The following is a 26,042-nucleotide window of genomic DNA, read 5'->3' as shown; positions in this document are numbered from 1 at the left end:
AAAACATTAGAGGGCTGGTTTAGCAAAGGGCAAGGTAGAGTTGGCAGAAGACGCGCCTGCAAAGGGGGGCGGGCAAGAGCTTCAAGACGCGAATGACACTTGAGCAGTCTGGGCTCACGTCTGGTAAGGTTTATGCCGCCTGTTCCCGCCATCTGGCAACTCCATCCCAGAAGAGTGAGTTTGGTTCTTGACAAATCCCTTTCGGACACACAAGCTCTTTTATTAAAATATAACCCCACTGACAGATTGCAGACTAGGCACAGAGGTCCCAAAGCACCGCCGGGGACCGCAGCAGTCCCGCTCCGCCGCCCCGGGCTCCGCGAGGCCGCCGGAAGTTCCCCTCCCCCAGATCTTGGCCCCTCCCTGAGGCGCGCCAGCGTGTCGTCGCCCGCTCCCGGCCAATCAGGGCGCGCGACCAAAATAGCGCCGTATAAAAGCTGGACGGCGGGCGCGGCCTGTGCAGAGCCTCGCGCTGGGGCGGGGTTGCGCGCGCAGGTGAGGGGGGCGGGGCCGGCGCTACCGGCGGGGCGGGGCGGACACGCCCACCGCGCACCTGCTTCTGCCTGACGTGTACCCGGAAGGTCGTCAGTCCGGGCTCCAAATACGTAACAGTGAGTTTCTAAGTGAGTCACACGGACGCGGCTGGTCTCTAGTGAAATATAATCCTTCGCTCTTCTCAACGGTTCCCTCTTCGGAAGGAAGCGCAGTCCACAGCGACGTCCGAGGGCGTGATCGCCTGCGTCGCACCCGCGTCTCCAGTGGCCACCCCTTGTCCTACAGGAACGCGCATCTGCTTAGCAGGCGCTGAGCCCTTGAGGAGGCCTAAAATGAATGAACGTGGCTCTGCCTCCTGAGCAGGCTCACAGTTGTGGGTGGCGAACAGAAGGGTGTCCATGCCTAAGGTCGACGGCGATAAGACAGACGTTCTTCCCAGGAGGAGATCATTTCCACGTGGGAGGCATTTCTAGGAGTCACCTTTCTTCGAGGAAGTGACCCGAGCTGTAGGAGTTGGAATCACAAAGGCTTTGGCGCCTTACACACCTGGGTTTTAGCCTCAGCTTGAGTCACTCACCTAGTCTATGACGCTGAACACATCAGCAAACCTCAAACTTTCCCCATCTTTAAGATGCAGATAACAGCCGGTCACCATGGCGCGTGCCTGTAATGGCAGCTACTCAGGAGGCTGAGGCAGAGGATCGATTGAACCTGGGAGGTGGAGGTTGCAGTGAGCCGAGATCACGCCACTTACTCCAGCCTGGGCAACAGAGCGAGATTCCGTCTCAATCAATCAATCAATCCATCAATCAATAACACTACATGACTGATAGCATATTTTTGAGGAGCATCTCTCCCCCTCCGTGCTTAGGTTTAATCCCGCCTTCCTCTCTCTTTCCCTCCCTCCCTTCCTTCTTTCTTCCTTCCTTATGTTTCTCTTCTTTTTTCTCCATCATTCCTTCATTTTTCTTATTTTTTTCCCCAACTGACATAATTTACACACAATAAATTGCACAGATCTTAAGAGGACAGCTGGGTAAATTTTTACATATGTATACACGTGTCATCAGCCCCCAGGTCAAGATCTAGAACATTTCCATCACCCCAGGTTTCCAACTGCTCCTTCCTGGTCAGTAGTACTTCCTCAGAGGTAACCACTATTCATTTGAACTTAAATTACCAAGTATGAGTTGTGTCTACTCTTAAACTTCATGTAATTGCAATCAAGCAGTATGCATTATTCCAAACTTGTCCAACCGGCACAGGCCACGGTTTTGAATGTGGCCCAACACAAATTTGTAAACTTTCTTAAAACATTACGAGATTTTTTGTGATTTTATTTATTTATTTATTTATTTATTTATTTATTTATTTATTTTGAGACAGAGCCTCTGTTGCCCAGGCTGGAGTGCAGTGGTGCGACCTCAGCTCACTGTAACCACCACTTCCCGGGTTCAAGCGATTCTCATGCCTCAACCTTCCGAGTAGCTGAGATTACAGGCTGGTGCCACCACACCTGGCTAATTTTTGTATTTTTAGTAGAGATGGGGTTTCACCATATTGGCAGGGTGGTCTCAAACTCCCGACCTCAGGTGATCTGACCACCTCGGCGTCCCAAAGCGCTGGGATTACAGGCACCAGCCACGGTGCCCCGCCATGTGATTTTTTTTTTTTTTTAGCCCTTTAGCTATTGTTAGTTTTAGTGTATTTTATCTGTGGCCCAAGACAATTCTTCCAGTGTGGCCCAGGGAAGCCAAAAGATTGGACACCTTTGCATTTCTGTTTTTTTTTCACGCACTGTAGTGTGTGAGATTCCTCCATGTTATCACACGTATCAGTAGTTTGAAGTTTGTTTATTACTGAATAGTATTCTATTGCATGAATATACTTCGGTTAACTTATCCTTTTTACCACTGATGTGTATTTGGGTTGTTTTCAGTTTTTGGCTATTATGAATAAAGCTGCTCTGAACATTCATGTAGTATGGTGAATGAATGCACTGATTTTAGTTGGATATATACCTATAAAAGGAATTTTTGTGTCATAGGATGATAGATGTATAGTTTTAATAGACACTGCTAGCAGTTTCCCAAAAGGGTTGAATCAATTTTTGAAAATTGGCCGGGCGCGGCGGCTCACGCCAGTAATCCCAGCACTTTGGGAGGCCGAGGCGGGTGAATCACAAGGTCAGGAGTTTGAGACCAGCCTGGCCAATATGGTGATTCCCCGTCTCTACTTAAAAAAAAAAATACAAAAATTATCTGCACATGGTGGCATGCACCTGTAGTCCCAGCTACTTGGGAGGCGGAGGTAGAAAAATCTCCTGAGCTCAGGAGGCAGAGGTTGCAGTGAGCCAAGATCATGCCACTGCACTCCAGCCTGGGTGACAGAGCAAGACTCCGTCTCAAAAAAAAAAAAAAAGAAAAAAGAAAAGGGCCGGGCGAGGTGGCTCACGCCTGTAATCCCAGCACTTTGGGAGTCTGAGGCAGGCAGATCACCTGAGGTAGGGAGACCAGCCTGACCAACGTGGACAAACCCCGTCTCTACTAAAAATACAAAATTAGCTGGCTGTAGTGGCGCATGCCTGTAATCCCAGCTACTCGGGAGGCTGAGGTAGGAGAATCACTTGAACCTGGGAAATGGAGGTTGTGGTAAGCCGAGATCATGCCATTGCACTCCAGCCTGGGCAACAAGAGTGAAACTCCGTCTCAAAAAAAAAAAAAAAAAAAAATTATAGTTACTTCACATCCTTGCCAACAATTGGTGTTAACAGTCTTAAATTTTTGGTGGTTATGCAGCAGTATTTCCTAGTAATTTTTTTTTTTCTTTTTTTTGAGACAGAATTCTGTCACCCAGGCTGGAGTGCGGTGGCACTATATCGGCTCACTGCAACCTCTGCCTTCTGGGTTCAAGCAATTCTCCTGTCTCAGCCTCCTGAGGAGCTGGGATTACAGGCATGCGCCACCATGCCCGGCTAATTTTTGTATTTTTAGTAGAGATGGGGTTTCACCATGTTAGCAAGGCTGTTTTTGAACTCCTGGCCTCAGGTAATCCGCTGGCCTCAGTCTCCCAAAGTGCTAGGATTACAAGCGTGAGCCACCACACCCGGCCTCCTAGTGGTTTTAATGTGATTTCCCTAATGAATGATAATGTTGAGCCCCTTTTAATAACTTATTAACCATTTGTATCACTTTTTTGGTGAAACGACTGTTCAAGGTTTCTGCACATTTTTTAATTGGTCCGTGTGTTTATTCCATGTAAATTGTAGTAACACTATAATTTTTGGATATGTCTTTGTTAGGCATATGTATCATGAATAGATCCTCCTAGTCTGGGCCTTGCCTTGTCAAATTATATTATTATTATTTTATTTTGTTTTTAAAATTAACATACAGTAACACTGCTTTTTATTTTTTGTTAATACAGTTCTATGAGATTTAACACATATATAAAATTAGTGTTGGGCCGGGCATGGTGGCTCACACCCGTAATCCCAGCACTTTGGGAGGCTGAGATGGGCAGATTACTTGAGCCCAGGAGTTTGAGAGCAGCCTGGGCAACGTGGTGAAAACTTGTCTCTACAAAAAATACAAAAATTAGCCAGGCATGGTGGCGCGTGTACCTGTAGTCCCCACTACTTGGGAGGCTGAGGTGGGCAGATCGCATGAGCTGGGGAGGTTTAGGGTGTGGTGACCTGTGATTGCACTACTGCTCTCCAGGTGGGGTGACAGGGGGACGCCCTCTCTCAAAATAAGTAAATATAACCGCCACTGCGATCAGATACAGAACAGTTCTGTCACCCCAAAAACTCCCTTGTTCTGCCCTTTTATAGTCATATCTTTCCCCACCTGTAATGCCTGAGAATCTCTTTTTTTTTTTTTTTTTTTTGAGACGGAGTCTCACGCTGTTGCCCAGACTGGAGTGCAGTGGCGCGATCTCGGCTCACTGCAAGCTCCGCCTCCTGGGTTCACGCCATTCTCCTGCCTCAGCCTCCTGAGTAGCTAGGACTACAGGCGCCCGCCACCGCGCCCGGCTAATTTTTTGTATTTTTAGTAGAGACGGGGTTTCACCGTGGTCTCGATCTCCTGACCTTGTGATCCGCCCGCCTCGGCCTCCCAAAGTGCTGGGATTACAGGCTTGAGCCACTGCGCCCAGCCTGAGAATCTCTAATGTATTCTTTGTTGCTGTGGTTTTGTCTTTTCCAGAATGTTATGTAAACGGCATTCATTCTACAGTGGTTTTTTCAATCTGGCTTCTTTCACTCAGCATAAAACCTGTGAGATCTCCATGTTGTTGCATGTATCAATAATCTTTTCCTTTTTGTTGCTCAGTTTTCTCTAAATACCCAGGAGGGGGCTTTGCTGGGTCATTTGTAAGTATATGATTAACTTTATGCAATTCTGCCCAACTTTAGAGGACCAATTTGTGTTCCCATCAGCAGTGTGTGAGTTCAAGGTACTCAGCATCCTTACCAGCACTTGTTATCACCATTATTTTTAATTTAGCTATTGTAACAGGTGATAGTGGTAACTGTCATCAGGGTTTTAATGTACACTTTTTTTTTTTTTTTTTTTAAATGGAGTCTCACTCTATCATCCAGGCTGGAGTGTGGAGTGCAGTGGTGACATCTTGGTTCACTGCAACCTCTGCCTCCCAGGTTCAAGCAATTCTCCTGCCTCAACCTTCCAGCAAACCCAGCATGGTGTATTTTTAGTAGAGACAGGGTTTCACCTTGTTGGCCAGTCTGGTCTCAAACTCCTGACCTCAAGTGATCTGCCCACCTCAACCTCCCAAAGTGCTGGGATTACAGGCACGGGCCACAGCACCCAGCCTTAATGTACGCTTTTCTAAAGGCTGATGATGGCGAGCACCATTTCATGGCCTTATTTGCCATGCATTTATTCTCACTGGTGAAAGGTCTCTTCAAACCTTTTACCAATTTTTTTTTTTTTAAATCAGGTTTTTTTTTTTTTTGAGACAGAGTCTTGCTCTGTTGCCCAGGCTGGAGTGCAGTGGCACAATCTCTACTGACTGCAACCTCCGCCTCCCGGGTTCAAGCGATTCTCCTGCCTCAGCCTCCCAAGTAGCTGGGATTACAGGCACCTTCCACCACGCCCAGTTAATTTTTGTATTTTTAGTAGAGGTGGGGTTTCACCATGATGGCCAGGCTGGTCTTGAACTCCTGACCTCGTGATCCGCCCGCCTTGGCCTCTCAGAGTGCTGGGATTACAGACATGAGCCACCACACTCGGCCAAAATCAGGTTGTTTTCTTACCATTGAATTTTGAGAGTTCTTTAAATATTCTGGATACAAGTCCTTTATTAAAAAGACTCCCTTCCATTGACTTTGCACCTGCCACTTTGTGAAAAGTCAGTTGGCAATATTTGTGTGAATTTATTTCTGGACCATTCTGTTTCATTGATCTATGTGTCTGTCCCTTCACTGACACAACATTGTCTTGATTGCTGTAGCTTTAAAGTAAGTCTTAGCGCCCTCCAGCTTTGTTCTCTTTCCTGATTACTTGGGTATTTTACGTCCTTTGACTTTCCATATATATTTTAGACTTGTCTATATGTTTTAACAATCCTGATGGGGATTTTGTTCTTTTTTTGTTTGTTTTGTTTTGTTTTTCAGACAGTCTCAGTCTGTAGCCCCTGATGGAGTGCAGTGGTGCCATCATAGCTCACTGTAACCTCAAACTCCTGGGCTCAAGGGATCTTCCTGCCTCAGCTTCCAGAGTAGCTAGGATCACAGGTGTGCATCACCACACTTGGCTAATTTTATATATCTATACACACACACACACACACATATATATATATATATTTTTGTAGAGACGGAGTTCTCGTTATGTTGCCCATACTGATCTCAAAATTCCTGGCTTCAAGTGATCCTCCTGTCTCAGTCCCTGAAGTGCTGGGATTACAGGTATGAGCCACTGCGCCCCACCTCGTGGGGGATTTTAATTGTATTTGTGTTAAATCTATAGATCAATTGGAGAACTGACATCTTAACTATATTGTCTGTGAATACAGTATGTCTTTCCATTTATTTAGACTGTTTTATTTCGTTCATCAGCATTTAGTGGTGTTCATATATAGATCCTTCACGTGGTCTGTTAGATTTATGGGAGACTATTTTTCTTTTTTTTTGAGACGGAGTCTCGCTCTGTCACCCAGGCTGGAGTGCAGTGGCCGGATCTCAGCTCACTGCAAGCTCCGCCTCCCGGGTTCACGCCATTCTCCTGCCTCAGCCTCCCGAGTAGCTGGGACTACAGGCGCCTGCCACCTCACCCGGCTAAGTTTTTTTGTATTTTTAGTAGAGACGGGGTTTCACTGTGTTAGCCAGGATGGTCTCGATCTCCTGACCTCGTGATCCGCCCGTCTCGGCCTCCCAAAGTGCTGGGATTACAGGCTTGAGCCACCGCGCCCGGCCGGGAGACTATTTTTCTAAGCCACTGTGATTTAAAAAGTTGGTTTCCAGATATTCATTACCATTATAAAGAAATATAGTTGGTTTTTGTGTGTTAACCTTGTATCCTGCAATCTTGCGAAACTGACATTGGTTTTAGAAGGTTTTTATGGAATCCATGAGATTTTTTTACATAGGCAATCATGTTGTTTGTGAATAGGGACTAGGGACAGTTTGGTTTTCTCCTTTCCAATCTATGATTTTCATTAAATTTTATTTCCCAATTTCACAAGATAGGTCTTCCTGTGCAATGTTGAGTAGGAGGGGTGAGGTGGACTTCCTTGCCTTGTTCCCGATCTTAGGGGGAAAGAAGCGTTACGTCGTTCACAGTATGTTTAGTTATAGGCTTTTTTGTAGGTTTGCGTTATTGGTTTAAAGAGCTCTGTTCGATTCCTCATTTGCTGAGCGCTTGTACCGTGAATTGATGTTGAGTATTGTCAGTTGATACGGTCTTGTTGCAGATTACATTTTTATTGGTTTTCAAATGTTGCATCCCGGGAATAAACCCCACTTGGTCATGATGTGTAATTTTTTTTTTAATGTATTACGGTTTTCAGTTTGTTAGTATTTTGCATCTGTGTTGATGAGGGATATTGATTCATGATTCATGAAGGTCTTTTCTTTTTTTGTATTTTCTTTATCTGGTTTTAGTATCATGATGATGCTCATCTCATAAAATGAGTTAGGAAGCATTCCTTCCGCTTCTGTTTTCTGGAAGAAACTATGTAGAACTCATGTTACATCTTTCTAAAAATCTTTGGTACTATTTGCTGATGAAACCATCTGGGGCTGCAGATTTCTGTTAAGGAAGATTTTAAACTGGAAATTCAACTTTTTGTTTAATAGATAAAGGATTTATTTAGGTTTTTAATTTATTCTTTGATGAGTTTTGGTAGCTCGTGACCATCAAAGAACTGATCCATTTTATGTAAGTTGTCAAATGTATGTGTGCACAGCTGTTTGTGTAATTTATTACCCTTTTAGAGTCTGGGTGTGCAGTGATAGCCTATCCTTCGTTCCTAATGATTGATTTTGATTTTTTAGTCAATTTCTTATTTTCAATTCCAATGATTTCTGCTCTAATTTTTATTATTATAGTTCTCTTATTCTGATTGCTTTAGGCTTATATTATTTTCTTTTCATAGTTTCCTAAGGTGGAAGCTTGGATTACTGATACTAAATCTTTCTTCTTTTTTTTGAGACAGAGCCATGCTCTTGTCGCTCAGGCTGGAGTCCAATGGCACAATCTTGGCTCACTGCAACCTCCACCTCCCAGGTTCAAGCGATTCTCCTGCCTCAGCCTCCCAAGTAGCTGGGATTACAGGTGCCCACCACCACTCCCGGCTAATTTTTGTATTTTTAGTAGAGACGGGGTTTCGCCATGTTGGCCAGGCTGGTCTCTAACTCCTGACCTCATGATCCGCCCGCCTCGGCCTCCCAAAGTGCTGGGATTACAGGTGTGAGCCACCGCGCCCAGCCTCTTCTTTTCTAATATACACATTAAGTGCTAAAAATGTCTGTTGAAGCATTGCTTTTACCGTATCCCACAAGATTTGATAAGTTGTATTTTCATTTTTATTTGGTTCAAAACAATTAAACATTTCTCTTGAGACTTTTTATTTTACACAGATGTTATTTAGGAATATGCTGTTTGTTCTCTAAATATTTTCAGCATTTTTAGCTCTCTGTTACTATCTTTTAAAAATCATTTATTTATGTATTTTTAATTTTTTACTTTATAGTTTTAATTCCACTGTTGTCTGACAGCAACTTTGTATTATTTCTGTTCTTTTAAATTTGTTGAGGTATGTTTTCTGGCTAGAATATGATCTAGGTTGGTGAATGTTCCATGTCATCTTGTGAAGAATGTGTATTCTGATGTTGATGGATGAAGTAGTCTGTAGATGTCAATTCAATCCAGTTGATTGACGATGCTGTTTGGTTTAACTGTATCCAGACTGCCTACTGAGTCTGTCAGTTACTGACAGAGGAGTGTTGAAGTCTCAAACCATAATGTTTGATTTGTCTATTTATCCCTGGATTTATTGTTGTTGTTTGTTTTGTTTTGTTTTTGATATGGAGTCTCACTCTGCCGCCAGGCTGGAGTGCAGTGGCACGATCTTGGCTCACTGCAACCTCTGCCTCCCAGGTTCAAGCAATTCTCCTGCTTCAGCCTTCCAAGTAGCTGGGATTACAGGCGAGTGCCACCACGCCTGGCTAATTTTTGTACTTTCAGTAGAGACGGGGTTTCACTGTGTTGGCCAGAATGGTCTCGATCTCTTGACCTTGTGATTTGCTGGCCTCAGCCTTCTAAAGTGCTGGGATTACAGGCGTGAGCCACCGTGCCGGCCTTTTTTTTTTTTTTTTTTTAAGATGGAGTCCTGCTCTGTCACCCAGGCTGGAGTACAAATGGTGTTACCTCAGCTCACTGCAACCTCCGCCTCCCAGGTTCAAGCAGTTCTTCTGCCTTAGCCTCCCATGTAACTGGGATTACAGGGAGCTACCATCACATCTTGCTAATTTTTGTATTTTTAGTAGAGACAGGATTTCACCATGTTGGCCAGGCTGGTCTTGAACTCCTGACCTCAAGTGATCCTCCTGTCCTGGCCTCCCAAAACGTTGGGATTACAGGCATGAGCCACTGTTCCTTGTGCTTTTTTTTTTTTTAAACAGAGTCTTGCTTTGCCACCCAGGCTGGAGTGCAGTGGCATGATCTTGGCTCACAGCAACCTCTGTCTCCCATGTTCAAGTGATTCTCCTGCCTCAGCCTCCTGAGTAGCTGGGACTACAGGCATGTGCCATCAGGCCTGGGTAATTTTTGTATTTTTAGTAGAGACGGGATTTCACTGTGTTGGCCAAGCTGGTCTTGAATGCCTGACCTCAGGTGATCCACCCGCCTCGGCCTCCCGAAGTGCTGGGATTACAGGCATGAGCCACCATGCCTGGCCATTTTTTTCTTTCTTTGATGTAAATTTTCCTTTCTTTATGTAGATCTGAGTTTCTGACCTATATAGTTTCCCTTTTTTCAAAAAACGTACCTTAGCATACCTTGTAGGGCATTCTCCTGGCAACAAATTCCCCCAGTTTTTGTTTATCTGAGAAAGTCTTTATTTCCCCCCCTTTTTTGAAGGGTAATTTCACTGGATACAGAATTCTAGGTTGGTGAGTTTTTTGTTTTCTTTTCAAAATATTTCATTCCACTGTCGTCTTGCTTGCATTGTTTCTGATGAGAAATCTAATATAATTCTTATCTCTCTTCTGCTACAGACAAGATATTTTTATTCTGCTTTCTTTCTAGATATCCTCTTCGTCTTTGGTTTTCTGCAGTTTGAATATGATATGCCTAGGTAGATTTTTTGGTGTTTATCCTGCTTGATGTTCTCTGATCTTCCTGAACCCGTGTTTAGATGTCTGTCATTAATTTTGGAAAATTCCTAGTGATTATTACTTTGAATATTTCTTTTGCTTATTTCTCTCTTCTTCTGCTATTCCCATTAAATGCATATTAGACCTTTTATAATTGTCCCACAGTGATACTCTGTTTGAACATTTCCTTCCTTCCTTCCTTCCTTCCTTCCTTCCTTCCTTCCTTCCTTCATCCCTCCCTCCCCCACTCCTTCCTTTTTCTTTCTTTTTTTTTATTTTTGAAACAGAGTCCCACTCTTTTGCCCAGGCTGGAGTGCAGTGGCGCGATCTCGGCTCACTGCAACCTCCACCTCCCAGGTTCAAGCAATTCCTGCCTCAGCCTCCTGGGTAGCTGGGATTACAGGTGCCCGCCACCATGCCCGGCTAATTTTTGTATTTTTAGTAGAGATGGGATTTCATCATGTTGGCCAGGCTGGTTTCGAACTCCTGATCTCAGGTGATCTGCCTGCCTCAGCCTCCCAAAGCGCTGGGATTACAGGTGTGAGCCATGGCACCTGGCCCTGTTCGAGCAGTTTCATTTTTTTTTTTTTTTTTTCATGTTTTCAGTTTGGGAAGTTTCTGTTGACATATCTCACAGCTCACTGATTCTTTCTTCAGGCACGTATTACCTACTGATGATCCCATAAAGGCATTTTTCATTTCTCTCGCAATATTTTTAATTTCTAGAATTCTCTTTTGATTCATTCTTTTAGTTTCCATCTCTCTCATTATTTCTCTTCTATTCTTGCATGCCATCTGCCTTTTCCCTTATATCCTTGTTATTTTAAATTCCCTACCTGATAATTCCAAAGTTTGTGCCACATCTGAATCAGAGTCTAATGCATAGTTTGTTTCTTCAGACTGCTTTTCTTATCTGTTAGCATCCTTGTAATTTTTTGTTCAAAGCCGGAGGCGATGTATCAGGCATAGGAACTGAGATGATTAGGCTTTTACTGCGAAGACTTAACGTTAATTTGGCCAGGAGCAGACCTGTGTTTAACGTTTGCTGTACCTGCAGAGCCAGATGCTTCCTCTAGTTTCCTTTTGTTTTGTTGTTGTCTTTGGGTTACCCTAAAACCTCCTTCAATGGAGTCTGTGCTTTGCAGCTCTCTCAGTTGCAATCCTGTTTCCTGTTATTATGCAGGAACTATGATGTGATAGTTTGAGGGAGAGGAGGTGCTCTCTAACCATCTGATTAAATCTCAGTTTTTTAATGGCTCTGAAACCTCTAAAGGTGGACTGTAACCTTCAGAGGCCGTTCTTAGCCTTTTTTTTTTTTTTTCTTCCTTTACCTGATACAGGAAAGCTAGAGGAGCTGGAGCTGGTTAATTGCCATTCCTCCAGATGAGATAAGACTCAGGTAAAATAGTTTCCCTTAGAAGGCAGGCCTTTGTTATAGAGAACTGAGTGTTTTTCAAAATGTTTACTTTCCCCCTGGATGTATTTTTAAATGGTTACTTTTCCTTTTCCCCTGCCTGAAACCCTGGTGAGGCTCCTGGAAATAAAGCCCATGAAAGTGTGAGGCCCCTCTAAGACTAGGCCCTCAGGAGAGCTGAACCAGAAGTTCTGCTGTTTAAGTTTAAAGAAATTATCTAGTTATCGTTCTCTTTTGATTTTGATTTTGTAACCGCCCAAGGGGTTCACCTTGCCTGCTGCCTAGACAGAGCCGATTGATCAAGACAGGGGAATTACAATAGAGAATGAGTAATTCATGCAGAGCTGTCTGTGCGGGAGACTGGAGTTTTATTATTACTCAAATCAGTCTCCCCGAGTATTCTGGGAGCAGAGTTGCTAAGGACAACTTGGTGGAGGAGGAAAGCCAGTGAGCCAGGGGTGCTGATTGATCAGGGATAAAATCATAGGGAGTCAAAGCTGTCTTCTTGCTCTGGGTCAGTTCCTTGGTTGGAGCCACAAGATCAGATGAGCCAGTTAATCCATCTGGATGGGGCCAGCTGATCCATCAAGTGCAGGGTCTGCAAAATATCTCAAGCACTGATCTTAGGAGCAGTTTAGGGAGGGTCAGAATCTTATAGGCTCCAGCTGCATGACTCCTAAACCATAATTTCTAATCTTGTGGCTAATATTAGTCCTACAAAGGCAGTCTAGTCCCCAGGCAAGAAGGAGGTCTGCTTTGGGAAAGGGCTGTTACCCTCTTTGTTTTAAACTATAAACTAAACTCCAGAAGTTAGTTTGGCCTATGCCCAGGAATGAACAAGGACAGCTTGGAGGTTAGAAGCAAGATGCAGTCAGTTAAATTAGATCTCTTTCACTGTCTCAGTCATAATTTTCCAAAGGTGGTTTCAATCTCCACTGTGGTTATAGAACATATTTTGTATGATTTCACTTTATATTCTCTACGATTTCAATTCAGTATTTTGTGTGATTTCAGTTCAGTCATACAAACATATTTTGTATGATTTCAGTTTGTATTTTTAAAATACAAACTCATAGTTTAATTTCAATGCATCTTTTAAATGTATCAAGGGAGGATGGGTGTGGTGGCTCATGCCTATAATCCCAGCACTTTGGGAGGCTGAGGCAGTCAGATCACCTGAGGTCGGGAGTTCGAGACCAGGCTGGTCAACATGGCAAAACCCTGTCTCTACTAAAAATACAAAAAATAGCCAGGTGTGATGGCGCATGCCTGTAGTCCCAGCTACTCAGGAGGCTGAGACAGGAGAATTGCTTGAACCTGGGAGGCGGAGGTTGTAGTGAGCTGAGATCGTGCCACTACACTCTAGCCTGGGTGACAGAGTGAGACTCCATCTCAAAGGAAAAAAAAAAAATTGGCCAGGCGCGGTGGCTCATGCCTGTAATCCCAGCACTTTGGGAGGCTGAGGCAGGTGGATCACAAGGTCAGGAGTTTACTATCCTGGCCAACATGGTGAAATTCCATCTGTACTAAAAATACAAAAATTGGCTGGGCATGGTGGCTCACGCCTGTAATCCCAGCACTTTGGGAGGCCAAGGTGGGCAGGATCATGAGGTCAGGAGATCAAGACCATCCTGGCTAACATCGTGTTAGACATCATTTATTAGAGATGGGGTATTTTTTAGTAACATCCCGTCTCTACTAAAAAATACAAAAAATTAGCTGGGTGTGGTGGCGGGCACCTGTAGTCCCAGCTACTTGGGAGGCTGAGGCAGGAGAATGGTGTGAACGTGGGAGGCGGAGCTTGCAGTGAGCCGAATCCTGCCACTGCACTCCATCCAGCCTGGGCAACAGAGCGAGACTCTGTCTCAAAAAAAAAAAAAAAAAAAAAATTAGCTGGCGTGGTGGCTGTCGTCTCTTTTGGTAAATACCAAATTCAGGAAGCATGTATTAGGTGAAATATTCTATGAATATCAATCGGGTTAATTGGTTATGATGTTTTTAGTTCTGTATCCTTGCTAATTTTCTGTTGATTACTGAGAGGAGTGTTGAACTCTCCACCTGTAACTGTGGATTTGTCCATTTCTCAATTAAGTTTTATCAGTTCGTCTTCAGATTTTTTATTTTTGTTTTTATTTTTATTTAAGGTTTCGCTCTGTCACTCAGGCTGGAGTGCAGTGGCGTGATCATGGCTCACTGTAGTCCTGACCTCTGGGGCTCAAGCCATCCCCTCTTACTTCAGCTTCCTGAGTAGCTGGGGCCACAGGTGTGTGCCACCATGCCTGGCTAAATTTTTTTTATTATTTGTAGAGATGGAGTCTCACTATGCTGCCCAGGTTGGTCTCGAACTCCTAGGCTCAAGCAATCCTCCTGCCTTGGCCTCCTAAATTGCTGGATTACAGTTGTGAGTCACTGTTCCCAGCCTTCTTCAGATGTGTTGAAGCTCTGTTAAGTGCACACACAATTAGGATGGCTTTGTCATCTTGGTGACCCTTTTATCATTTGCATGGACAGTGAAGGGTGTGGTGTTTTACCCTGCTTGTAAGCTAGTAAGTCAGTCTGGCAGTTTCATAGATGCTAACAAAAGACATAGATTGCTGGAACAATGACACAGGACCTTAACACCCACAAGAGCAGCGGCCATGGTAGTCACATCTGCACCAGCTCCTTGAGCGTCATTTTCAAAAGGATGATGTGAAAGGGACCAGATGGCACCTACACATGTCAGAGTCTGCACTGTGGGAGAGGATCCCTGAGGTTAGGAACCCACATCTTTAAGAATGGGAGATGGAGGCCGGGTGCAGTGGCTCATGCCTGTAATCCCAGCACTTTGGGAGGCCGAGGTGGGCGGATCACGAGGTCAGGCGATCGAGACTATCCTGTGAATGGTGAAACCCCATCTCTACTAAAAATACAAAAAATTAGCCGTGTGTGGTGGGGGGCGCCTGTAGTCCCAGCTACTCGGGAGGCTGAGGCAGGAGAATGGCGTGAACCCTGGAGGCGGAGCTTGCAGTGAGCTGAGATCCGGCCACTGCACTCCAGCCCTGGCGACAGAGCGAGACTCCGTCTCAAAAAAAAAAAAAAAGAATGGGCCGGGTGCAGTGGTTCAGGCCTGTAATCCCACCACTCTGGGAGGCCGAAGTGGGCGGATCACGAAGTCAGGAGTTTGAGATCAGCCTGGTCAATAGAGTGAAACCCCGTCTCGATTAAAAAAATACAAAAAATTAGCCAGGCGTGATAGCGCATGCCTGTAGTCCCAGCTATTCAGGAGGCTGAGGCAGGAGAATCGCTTGAATCCGGGAGGCAGATGTTGCAGTGATCTGAGATCGTGCCATTGTACTCCAGCCTAGCGACAGAGCAAGACTCTGTCTCAAACAAACAAACAAACAAACAAACAAAAAAAAAAACAAGAACGGAGGCTGAGCCTTCCTGACTTTTGCCACAAAGAGAGAAGTTGTCTTTATTATGCTAGATAGAAAACAAACCCGCCCTTCGCTCCAGAGAGCGGCCTATTTCTATTTCCAGAGCTGTTGCCTATATAAACATCCTTGAAAAGATACTCTAAATCGAAGGAAGTCATTGCCTCTGCTCATAAAACATTTAGAAATGTGAGAGCTTTTGGAGAATATCTTTCAACAATAACGTCTCCTTTGTCCCTGGTCATTTCTTTGGCTCTGAAGTCTCCTTTGTCTGATATTAACATAGCTACTCCACTTCCTCTCTTTCTTTTTTTTTTTTTTGAGACAGAGTCTCGCTCTGTAGCCCAGGCTGAAGTGGCGCTATCTCGGCTCACTGCAAGCTCCGCCTCCCAGGTTCACGCCATACTCCTGCCTCAGCCTCCCGAGTAGCTGGGACTACAGGCGCCCGCCACCTTGCCCAGCTAATTTTTTGTATTTTTAGTAGAGACGGGATTTCACCATGTTGGCCAGGATGGTCTCCATCTCCTGACCTCCTGATCTGCCCGCCTCGGCCTCCCAAAGTGCTGGGATTACAGGCGTGAGCCACCGTGTCTGTCCTCCATCCTTTTATTTTTAAACTCCTTGTATATAATTATATTTAAGGTGGATTGTGTGTATGTTGTTTTGTTTTGTAGACTGCATATAATTTGGTACTTTTTTTTTTTTAATTCATTCTGAAAATCTCTTTAAATTGGTGTGTTTAGATCAGGGGTCAGCAAACTGTAGGTCAAATCTGGCCTGCTGCCTGTTTTGTAAATAAAGTTTTATTAAAACACAGCCATGCTCATTTATGTATTTTCTTTTTTTGTTGTTTTTGAGACGGAGTCTCACTCTGTTGCCCAGGCTGGAGTGCAGTGGCTCAATCTGGGCTCACTACAGCCTCCCCATCCTGGGTTCAAGTGATTCTCCTGCCTCAGCCTCCTAAGTAGCTGGGATTACAGGTGCCCACCACCGTGCCTGGCTAATTTTTGTATTTTTAGTAGAGATGGGGTTTCACCATGTTGACCAGGCTTGTTGTGAACTACTGACCTCAAGTGATCCCCCTGCCTCAGCCTCCCAAAGTGCTGGGATTACAGACACCACGCCTGGCTCATCTATGTATTTTCTGTGGCTACTTTTCTGCTACAAAAGCAGAGTTTGGTGGTTGCAACAGAGACCATATGACTGACAAGTTCAAAAATATTTACTATCTGGACTTTACTGACCCCTGGTTTATAGTATTTACATAGAATGTAGTTACTGATAGGTTTGGATTCAGATTTTTCCTTTTCAGATTTTTCTTTTATTTATTTTGTGTTTATTCCCTCTAGTCTTTATTTCTTTATTATCTCTTTCCTGCCATGGTTTAGATTATTTGAACATTTTTAGTATTCCATCTGAATTGAACTCTAGAGTTTTTAGTTATATCTCTTTGTATGTGTGTTTTAGTGGTTGCTCTAGGGATTACAATGTACATACTTAACATTTCCCAGTCTAATTAGAATTAGTATTTTGTCATGTCGAGTGGAATGTAGAAACCTTACCACCACGTAGATCTTTTTATTTTTCCTCCTTTGTGTTTGAATATCTCCATTCATTTAGGTCTTTCATTTCTCTCAGAAATGTTTTGCAATGTTTAGCATAGGGATTGGGCACTTTTTTCCTTAGTTTTCTTTTTTTTTTTAGGTATTATATTTTCTTCCTAGATATTTATATGTTTGATATTATACATGGTATTAAAATTTTTTTCATTTAAAAAATTTTTTGAGGCCAGGCGTGGTGGCTCACGCCTGTAATCCCAGCACTTTGGGAGGCCAAGGCAGCTGGATCACCTGAAGTCAGGAGTTTGAGACCAGCCTGGCCAACATGGCGGAACCCCGTCTCTACTAAAATACAAAAATTAGCTGGTCATGGTAGTGGGCGCCTGTAATCCCAGCTACTTGGGAGGCTGAGGCAGGAGAATTGCTTGAACTTGGGGAGCGGAGGTTGCAGTGAGCTGAGATTGTGCCATTGCACTCCAGCCTGGGTGGCAAGAGCAAAACTCCATCTCAAAAATAAATTTTTTTATTGATATATGGTAATATTATTGATGCTTGTATATTGACCTTGTAGCCTATGACTTTGCTGAATATATTTATTAATTCTAATTGTGGTTTATTTTATATTTTCTAAGTTTGTAGTCATGTTATTTACAAATAAATATACTTCTTCTTGTCCAGTTTTTTTTTTTTTTTTTTTTTTTTTTTTTTTTTTTTGAGACGGAGTTTCGCTCTGTCACCCAGGCTGGAGTGCAGTGGCCGGACCTCAGCTCACTGCAAGCCCCGCCTCCCGGGTTCCCGCCATTCTCCTGCCTCAGCCTCCCGAGTAGCTGGGACCACAGGCGCCCGCCACCTCGCCCGGCTAGTTTTTTGTATTTTTAGTAGAGACGGGGTTTCACCGTATTAGGCAGGATGGTCTCGATCTCCTGACCTCGTGATCCGCCCGTCTCGGCCTCCCAAAGTGCTGGGATTACAGGCTTGAGCCACCGCGCCCGGCCTTGTCCAGTCTTTATACCTTTCTTTTGTACGGGAGGAAAAATTGCTTCCTTCTTCATTTCTAGGTTCTGTGGCTGGTCTAAGAATTAATTTTTTTTTTTTTTTTTTTTGAGATGGAGTCTCACTCTGTCATCCAGGCTCGAGTGCAGTGGCAGGATCTTGGCTTACTGCAAGCTCTGCCTCCCGGGTTCACGCCATTCTCCTGCGTCAGCCTCCTGAGTAGCTGGGACTACAGGTGCCTGCCACCATGCCCGGCTAATTTTTTTTTTTTCTTTTTTTTTTGTACTTTTAGTAGAGATGGGGTTTCACCATGTTGGCCAGGATGGTCTCGATCTCCTGACCTCATGATCTGCCCGCTTCGGCCTCCCAGAGTGCTGGGATTACAGATGTGAGCCACCGCGCCCGGCCTCCTGTTTTTTGTTTGTTTGTTTTTTATTTTTTTGTTTTTTTGAGACAGAGTTTCACTCTCGTTGCCCAGGCTGGAGTGCAATGGCTCTATCTCGGCTCACTGCAACCTCCGCCTCCCAGGTTCAAGCGATTCTCCTGCCTCAGCCTCCCCAGTAGCTGGGATTATAGGCATGTGCCACCACACCCGGCTAATTTTGTATTTTTAGTAGAGATGAGGTTTCTCCATGTTGGTCAGGCTGGTCTCAAACTCCTGACCTCAGGTTATCCGCCTGCCTCGGCCTCCCAAAGTGCTAGGATTACAGGCATGAGCCACCATGCCTGGCAAATTTTTTTTTTTTCTTAACGGATGAGAGGTTTTTTGTTTTTCTCCTATTAATCCATCTTACATCAATGTAATTCGTGTGTGTGTGTGTGTGTGTGTGAGAGAGAGAGAGAGAGACAGAGAGAGAGAGAGAGAGAGAGTGTGCCGAGGCCTTGCTCTGTCACACAGGATGGAGTGCAGTGGCACGATCTCAGCTCACTGCAACCTCTGCCTCCTGGGCTCAAGTGATCCTTCCAACTCAGCCACCTGTGTAGCTGGGACTACGGGCGCACGCCCAGTTAATTTTTGTATTTTTAGTAGAGACAAGGTTTTGCCATATTGCCCAGGCTGGTCTCAAACTCCTAGGCTCAAGTAATCTGCCCACCTGCAAACTGGGCTTGCAGGTGGGCCAGTCTGCCCACCCCGCCCTTCAAGGTGCTGGGATTACAGGCATGAGCCACCACACCCAGCCTGGTTCCTCCCCTTTTAAACCATATAAAGTAACTTCTGGGTGTTGCCAAGGCATTTGTAAACTGTCATGGTGCCAGTTAGAATGTCTTTTAGCATGCTAGTGCATTATAATTAGTGTATAACAAGCACTGAAGGCAACTAGAGGTTTTGCCCAGTTTCTTTACCACATCCTCAGAAAACAACTCCTGCTGACCTCTTACCTTAGGAATGCCATCTCTGCATTTCCAAAGACATCAATGTAGTCTTTTGTAGGCTGCAGTCTTTTGTAGGCAAGAGGTAGGCAGATGCTCCTAACCTATAAATGCCTGTGTGCGTATTAAAAACAGATACTTTGGTGAGACCACTGAAAAAACAGTGCTCTTTTATCTGGACTGTTGTAGACCTTCCCTTACCTAATACACTCCACCTGGGGAGATGCATTCCTTCATCTGTTTTTTGTTAAGGGCTTTTAACAACTTTTAGTAAAACTACCCAATATATGCATGGAAGAAACCTGCAATTTCACCCCTAAACACATAAAAATAATTTTTTTTTTAAAGTTATTGAGGCCAGGTGTGGTAGCTCATACCTGTAATTGTAGCACTTTGGGAGGCCAAGGCAGGATAATTGCTTGAGCCCAGGAGCTTGAGAGCAGCTTGGGCAACACGGAGAGAACCCCGTCTCTAAAAAAAAAAAAAAATATATATATATATATTAGCCAGGCATGGTGGCACGTGTCTGTGGTCCTAGCTACTTAGGAGGCTGAGGTGGGAGGATCACTTGAGCCCAGGAGGTCAAGGCTGCAGTGAGCTGTGATCATGTCACTGCATTGCAGCTTGGGTAAAAGAGCAAGACCCCCATCTCAAAAACAAACAAAACAAAAAACTTTTGGTAATAAACTATAAATGACCCTAATAGGAAAAACACATTAAGTCATTACCAGCTCTTAACACCATTCTGTGATTTCATTGGCACATTATTGTGTATCTGTCACTTAGCTTTCTAATGACCCCGCCCAATTTTGCTGGCAGAATAGGTGGAGAGGTATGAAGAACGAGGAACACTGCCAGGGGAGTTTCTTGCTCTGCAAAATAAGGGAGTGCGTACTGAATTACCTTTTCCAGCTCCAACATCCAGGATTTCAGCACTACCTGCAGAGTAGTGGGAGGAGAGCTAGGTAAGAAATTAGAAAGAGACCTAATGGAGTATGTGGCACCCTGCTACTGCTGGGGTCCATCCCCACACCTCATGCTCATGAGACGGAAACAAGCTTCTTGGAGCTCTTCCTTATCTACAGGGCTCTCCTCACAGGGCCTGGAAGTTCTGCCCCAGCCCTGTGGGGATTTTCTAGAGTCATTTGCCTCTCTTTAAAGCCTTAGCAGAGGGAGCCGGTGTGGGGAAGGGGTGGTAACGTAGATGGCAATGCTTGTCAGAACAGAGTAGAGCCCCTCTTCCATGCTTTGCAGCCTCTGGGCGTAGGACTAGCATTATTCTCCCCTTTTATAGCCATCTGTTGATTTCACCTTATCTTGCACTAAGCAATGGGCTTCTTGTGGGCAGGTGCTGTCTCTCACCCATCTTATTTCTCTCTGGCTCTTTCATGGGGCCTGCTGCGTGGTAAGTGCTCAGTGTTCAGTGAGTGAATGGACAGGAAAGGGCAGGGAAGTGAATCAAATCTCCTCAGGTTGAGACATCAGCAGCATCTGTGATCCTTTCCTCATTTGGACCTTCACACCCAATTAGGCTCTAAAATCTAGTGAGGTTTTTTTTTTTTTAACAGAGTCTTGCTGTTGCCCAGGTTGGAGTGCAGTGGCGTGATCCTGGCTCACTGCAACTTTCACCTCCCGAGTTCAAGTGATTCTCCTGCCTCCAGAGGAGCTGTGATTACAGGCACCCACCATCATGCCTGGCTCCTTTTTGTATTTTTGTAGAGACGGGGGTTTCATCATATTCCCGAGGCTGATCTCGAACTCCTGACCTCAGGTGATCTGCCTGCCTCAGCCTCCCAAAATGCCGGGATTACAGGCATGAGCCACTGCGCCCAGTCCTAAAATCCAGTGATTTTTATTTCTCAGTGTCTGTTTCTATGGCTGCCTCCCTAAGTTCTTTCTCTGTTGGGTAGTGGGCTTCGGCCTAGCTTTCTCATCACCACTTCGCCCTTCCTTACCCATCCTGTACAGATAGATTTTTCTAAAGTACATTTTCAGCATATCTCTGGGCTGCTCAGACCATTTCCTCAACTCAACATCCAAATTAATCAGCTCGCTCTTTTGTGTCTTACCATCCTATCCATCCTTCTAATAAGTACATCCTGAGCTTCTGGGGAGGAGGTCTCATCTCAGATTATCTGCCCAAGCCAGGTGGTTTCAACATAGTCCTGCCTCTGAGCCCTTATGCAGGCCATCTCCCTGCCTGTCCCAATTACTAGCTTCTGTCCAGAGCTTGGTAAGCCCACTTCTCCCAGAGAAGCCTCCTGGGGTCATCCCAAGCCACCTTGAATGTTCTCTTTGGTAGCACTTGGTCACAGCAACCTTGGGCACCAAGCTGAGTATAGAATGGAGTCCAATCCATGTTGACATGATTTTTAAATGGTGGCGACAGCCATGTGCCATCTGAAGCAGGAATGGGGAAAGAGAAGCAGTGACTAGCCTATACAAATTAGCCGGGTGTGGTGGCGGGCGCCTCTAATCCCAGCTACTCAGGAGGCTGAGGCAGGAGAATCGCTTGAACCTGGGAGGTGGCGGTTGCAGTGAGTCGAGATTGAGCCACTGCGCTCCAGCCCGGGGGACAGAGCAAGACTCCATCTCAAAAAAAAAAAAAAAAAAAAACTCCGGGAGGCCAAGGTGGGAGGGATCACGAGGTCAGGAGTTCAAGGCCAGGCTGGCCAACATGGTGAAACCCCGTTGCTACTAAAAATACAAAAATTAGCCGGGCGTGGTGGCAGGCGTCTGTAATCCCAGCTACTCGGGAAGCTGAGGCAGAGAATTGCATGAACCTGGGAGGCGGAGATTGCAATGAGACGAGATTGCACCACTGCACTTCTGCCTAGGTGGCAGAGCCAGACTCCAACTAAAAAAAAAAAAAAAGAAAGAAAGAATCGTCTACAGAGCCTTTCTTGGCAACTAGTGTGGAAAGAGAAGAGCAGCATGAAAAACCGAGGCCCTGACAGCCTGATGTCCCACTCACTCCTCCACAGCCCTGTGCCCAGGGCCTGCCTGTTGTGCGGTGCTGCAGAGAATCCAGCACACTCCACTCATGTGTGTGCCCGGGCATATTTTCTTTCTTGGCTACCTCTTTAGTCATTTGTTATGTGTTATGAAGAAATGAACTCCCAGCAAAATAATGTCTTTTGCACAGTCTTAAAGTGATACATTACCTAAGATCGTCATAGATGATTGTGAATTGGGTTGACCTGAAATCACCTAAGACCAGGGCAGGTTACCAAAGATGAAGATGGAATGTGGTATGTTGGGAGCTGTTGAGTACTGTGCCCTTCTTACCAGGGCATGTAGTTTAAGTACTGTGAAGCTCAAAACATTTTATTTTTCTTATTGCAAAAGTAATACAGAATTGTTATAAAGCATTTAGAAAATACAGACAAGCAAAAATAAAAATCTGCCATAATTCCACCATATTCTGGAGTATATCTTTTATTTTTATTTATTTATTTATTTATTTTGAGATGGAGTTTCACTTTTGTCACCCAGCCTGGAGTGCAGTGGCGCGATCTCGGCTCACTGCAACCTCCACTTCCTGGGCTCCAGCCGTTCTCCTGCCTCAGCCTCCCGAGTAGCTGGGATTACAGGTACCCGCCACCACACCTGGCTAATGTTTTGTATTTTTTTAAGTAGAGACGGGGGTCTCGCCATGTTGGCCAGGCTGGTCTCCAACTCCTGACCTCAGGTAATCCACCCGCCTCTGCCTCCCATAGTGCTGGGATTGCAGGCATGAGCCACTGCGCCTGGCCGATTTTTACCTTTTACATCTTTCAAGACTTTTACGTATCTTCTCCCCGCTCTGTAATGGAGCGTATTTAATCACTGTCTTTGCTTAGGAATTTCTTGAGCTTTCAGTCTCTGCGCCCTCCCACCTCCATCACCTCCTCTCCTAGGGCATCCTCCTCCTCCTCTCTGCCTTTTTCCTGCCCTAGGATGATTTAAGGTGGGGATTATCCACATAGGCGGGACAGAAGCTAAGGCAAACCTCAGTGTGAAGACAGACATTGCGGATGGCCTGCGGAAAGTCCTTACGGGGCTCCTAAAGGCAGGGCAGTGGTACAGCCCTGGGTTCAGCTAAGTGAGGGATATGGATTAAGAGAATCAGGAAGCCCCCTGGGTATTAACTGTGCTGCACTCAGCCTACCACTTTATCCCACCTCTCTCTAGACCCTCTGCTTCAATGTGATGGCAGTCGTGGTTGGGGGCAGGGAAAGGGACACATTGGCAGAAAGATTTTACCTTTTCTTTTTTTGAGATAATCTTGCTCTGCCACCCAAGCTGGCATGCAGTGGTACCATCTTGGCTCACTGCAGCCTCTGCCTCGCGGGTTCAAGCCGCTCTCCTGCCTCAGCCTCCTGAGTAGCTGGGATAACAGGTGCCCACCACCACACCTGGCTAATTTTTGTATTTTTAGTAGAAATGGGGTTTCACCCTGTTGGTCAGGCTGGTCTTGAATTCCTTATTTCAGGTGATCCACCCGCCTTGGCCTCCCAAAATACTGGGATTACAGGTATGAGCCACCACGCCCAGCCAGACTTTTATCTTTTTATTGAAGTTTAACATACACACAGTAAAGTGCTAAAAGTGGAGCGGCTAGATTTTTACCTTTTTTTTTTGAGACAGAGTTTTGCTCTTGTTGCCCAGGCTGGAGTGCAGTGGTGCAATCTTAGCTCAGTGCAACCTCTGCCTCCCAGGTTCAAGCGATTATCCTGCCTCAGCCTCCCAAGTAGCTGGGATTATAGGTATACACCACCACTCCTGGCTAATTTTTTGTATTTGGTAGAGACAGGGTTTCACCATGTTCATCAGGCTGGTCTCAAACTCCTGACCTCAGATGATCCATCTGCCTCAGCCTCCCAAAGTGCTGGGATTACATGTGTGAGCCACTGCACCCGGCCAAGTTTTACCTTTTTATTGAAATTTAACATACACACAGTAAACTGCTAAAAGAGCGTTCATCTGAAATGCGCAACTCAATCAACTTTTACATTTGTGGGTGCCCAGGTGACCACATCGCTGTGGTCTTAGTCAGCTGAGGCTTCTATAACTATACTATAAAGAGTGGTTGAAACAACAAACGTTTCTTTCTCACAGTTCTGAAGACTGGAAGTCTGAGATCAGGATGCCAAAGTGGTTGGATTCTTGGGGAAGGCCTCCTTCTAGGTTTACAGCTAGTGTCTTCTTGTGGCCTCACAGAGGAGAGAGAAAGATCATTTCTCTCATGTCCCTTCTTATAAGGGCACTAATCCCATTTCTGAGGGCTCCATCCTTATGACCTAATTCCTCCTAGAGGGCCCACTTCCTTTTTTTTTTTTTTTTTTTTTTTTTTTTTTGAGACGGAGTCTTGCTGTGTCGCCCAGGCTGGAGTGCAGTGGCCGGATCTCAGCTCATTGCAAGCTCCGCCTCCCGGGTTTTTACGCCATTCTCCTGCCTCAGCCTCCCGAGTAGCTGGGACCACAGGCGCCCACCACCTCGCCCGGCTAGTTTTTTGTATTTTTTAGTAGAGACGGGGTTTCACCGTGTTAGCCAGGATGGTCTCGAACTCCTGACGTCATGATCCGCCCGTCTCGGCCTCCCAAAGTGCTGGGATTACAGGCTTGAGCCACCGCGCCCGGCCGAGGGCCCACTTCCTAATACAATCACACTGGGGATTAGATTTCAACATAGGAATTTTGAGGAGACACAAATACTTAGTACATAATACCAGCTCAAGGTAGAAAACATTTCCAGCATGCTAGAAACTTTCCTTATGTTCCTCTGCGGTCAATACAATATCCACTCCATACACCACCATTTCCCTGCCCCAACCCCCATCCATGGAAAGGTGAACACCATTTTGACTTTTATCAACATGACTCTTTTTTCCTTCCTTTTTTTTTTTTTGAGACAGGGTCTTGCTGTGTCTCCCAGGCTGGAGTGCACTGTATTTTTAGTAGAGAGGGGGGTTTCACCATCTTGGCCAGGCTGGTCTCAAACTCCTGACCTCAAGCAATCCACCTACCTTGGCCTCCCAGAGTGCTGGGATTATAGGTGTGAGTCACTGTGCCCAGCCCATTTTAGTTATTTTAAAATGTACAATTATTATTGACTATAGTCCCCCTCTTGTGCTATCAAATACTAGGTCTTACTCATTCTTTCAACTCTTTTGGTACCCATTAACCATCCACAGCTACCCTCTACCCTACTACCCTCCCAGCCTTTGGTAACCACCCTTCTAGTCTCTAACTCCATGAATTCAATGGTTTTGATTTTTAGGCCCCACAAATAAGTGAGAATATGCGATGTTTGTCTTTCTGTGCCTGGTGTATTTCACTTAACATAGTGACCTCCAGTTCTATCCATGTCTTTGCAAATTACAGAATTTCTTTTTCTTTTTGTGGCTAAATAGTACTCCATTGTGTGTAAGTACATATTCTTTGTCCATTCATCTGTCGATGGGCACTTAGGTTGCTTCCAAATCTTGGCTATTGTGAACGTGCTCCAGCAAACTTGGGAATGCAGCTATCCCTTTAATATACTGATTTTCTGTCTTTTTTTTTTTTTTTTCTGAGACAGAGTCTCGCTCTTCCACCCACGCTGGAGTGCAGTGGTACGATCTTGGCTCACTGCAAGCTCCGCCTCCCGGGTTCATGCCATTTTCCTGCCTCAGCCTCCCGAGTAGCTGGGACTACAGGTGCCTGCCACCATACCCGGCTAATTTTTTGTATTTTTAGTGGAGATGGGATTTCATCATGTTAGCCAGGATGGTCTCAATCTCCTGACCTCATGATCTGCCCACCTCGGCCTCCCAAAATGCTGGGATTACAGGCATGAGCCACTGCGTGTGGCCAATATACTAATTTTCTTTCTTTTGGTATATACCCAGCAGTGGGATTGCTGGATCATATGATAGCTCTATTTTTAGTTTTTTGAGGAACCGCCAAACTGTTCTCCGTAGTCGTTGTACAAAT

General features: G+C 45.1%; 1 protein-coding gene across 3 annotated transcripts in view; it reads left to right on the top strand.

Moving 5' to 3' along the window:
* The first annotated feature begins 505 nt into the window (after nt 1-505).
* Nucleotides 506-26,042, top strand: part of LOC126952317 (putative uncharacterized protein LINC02901) — a 44,624-nt gene continuing 19,087 nt past the window's right edge. The window contains exons 1-3 of one of the 3 annotated variants that reach the window (XR_007724838.1): nt 506-951; nt 6,331-6,424; nt 19,906-20,051. Coding sequence is in view for 1 of the 3 variants with exons in the window: in XM_050786766.1 (XP_050642723.1) it covers nt 832-951; nt 19,906-20,051 (266 nt within the window). In the remaining 2 variants the exon portion in view is untranslated. The remainder of the gene's footprint in view (nt 952-6,330; nt 6,425-19,905; nt 20,052-26,042) is intronic. The other 2 variants (XR_007724839.1, XM_050786766.1) reach the window with 2 other exon arrangements.

The sequence above is a fragment of the Macaca thibetana genome, chromosome 4, assembly GCF_024542745.1.
Source record: "Macaca thibetana thibetana isolate TM-01 chromosome 4, ASM2454274v1, whole genome shotgun sequence".
Taxonomy (NCBI): Eukaryota; Metazoa; Chordata; class Mammalia; order Primates; family Cercopithecidae; genus Macaca; species Macaca thibetana.
The sequence above is the reverse complement of the archived record's forward strand: the minus strand, read 5'-3'. Positions and strand labels throughout refer to the sequence as shown.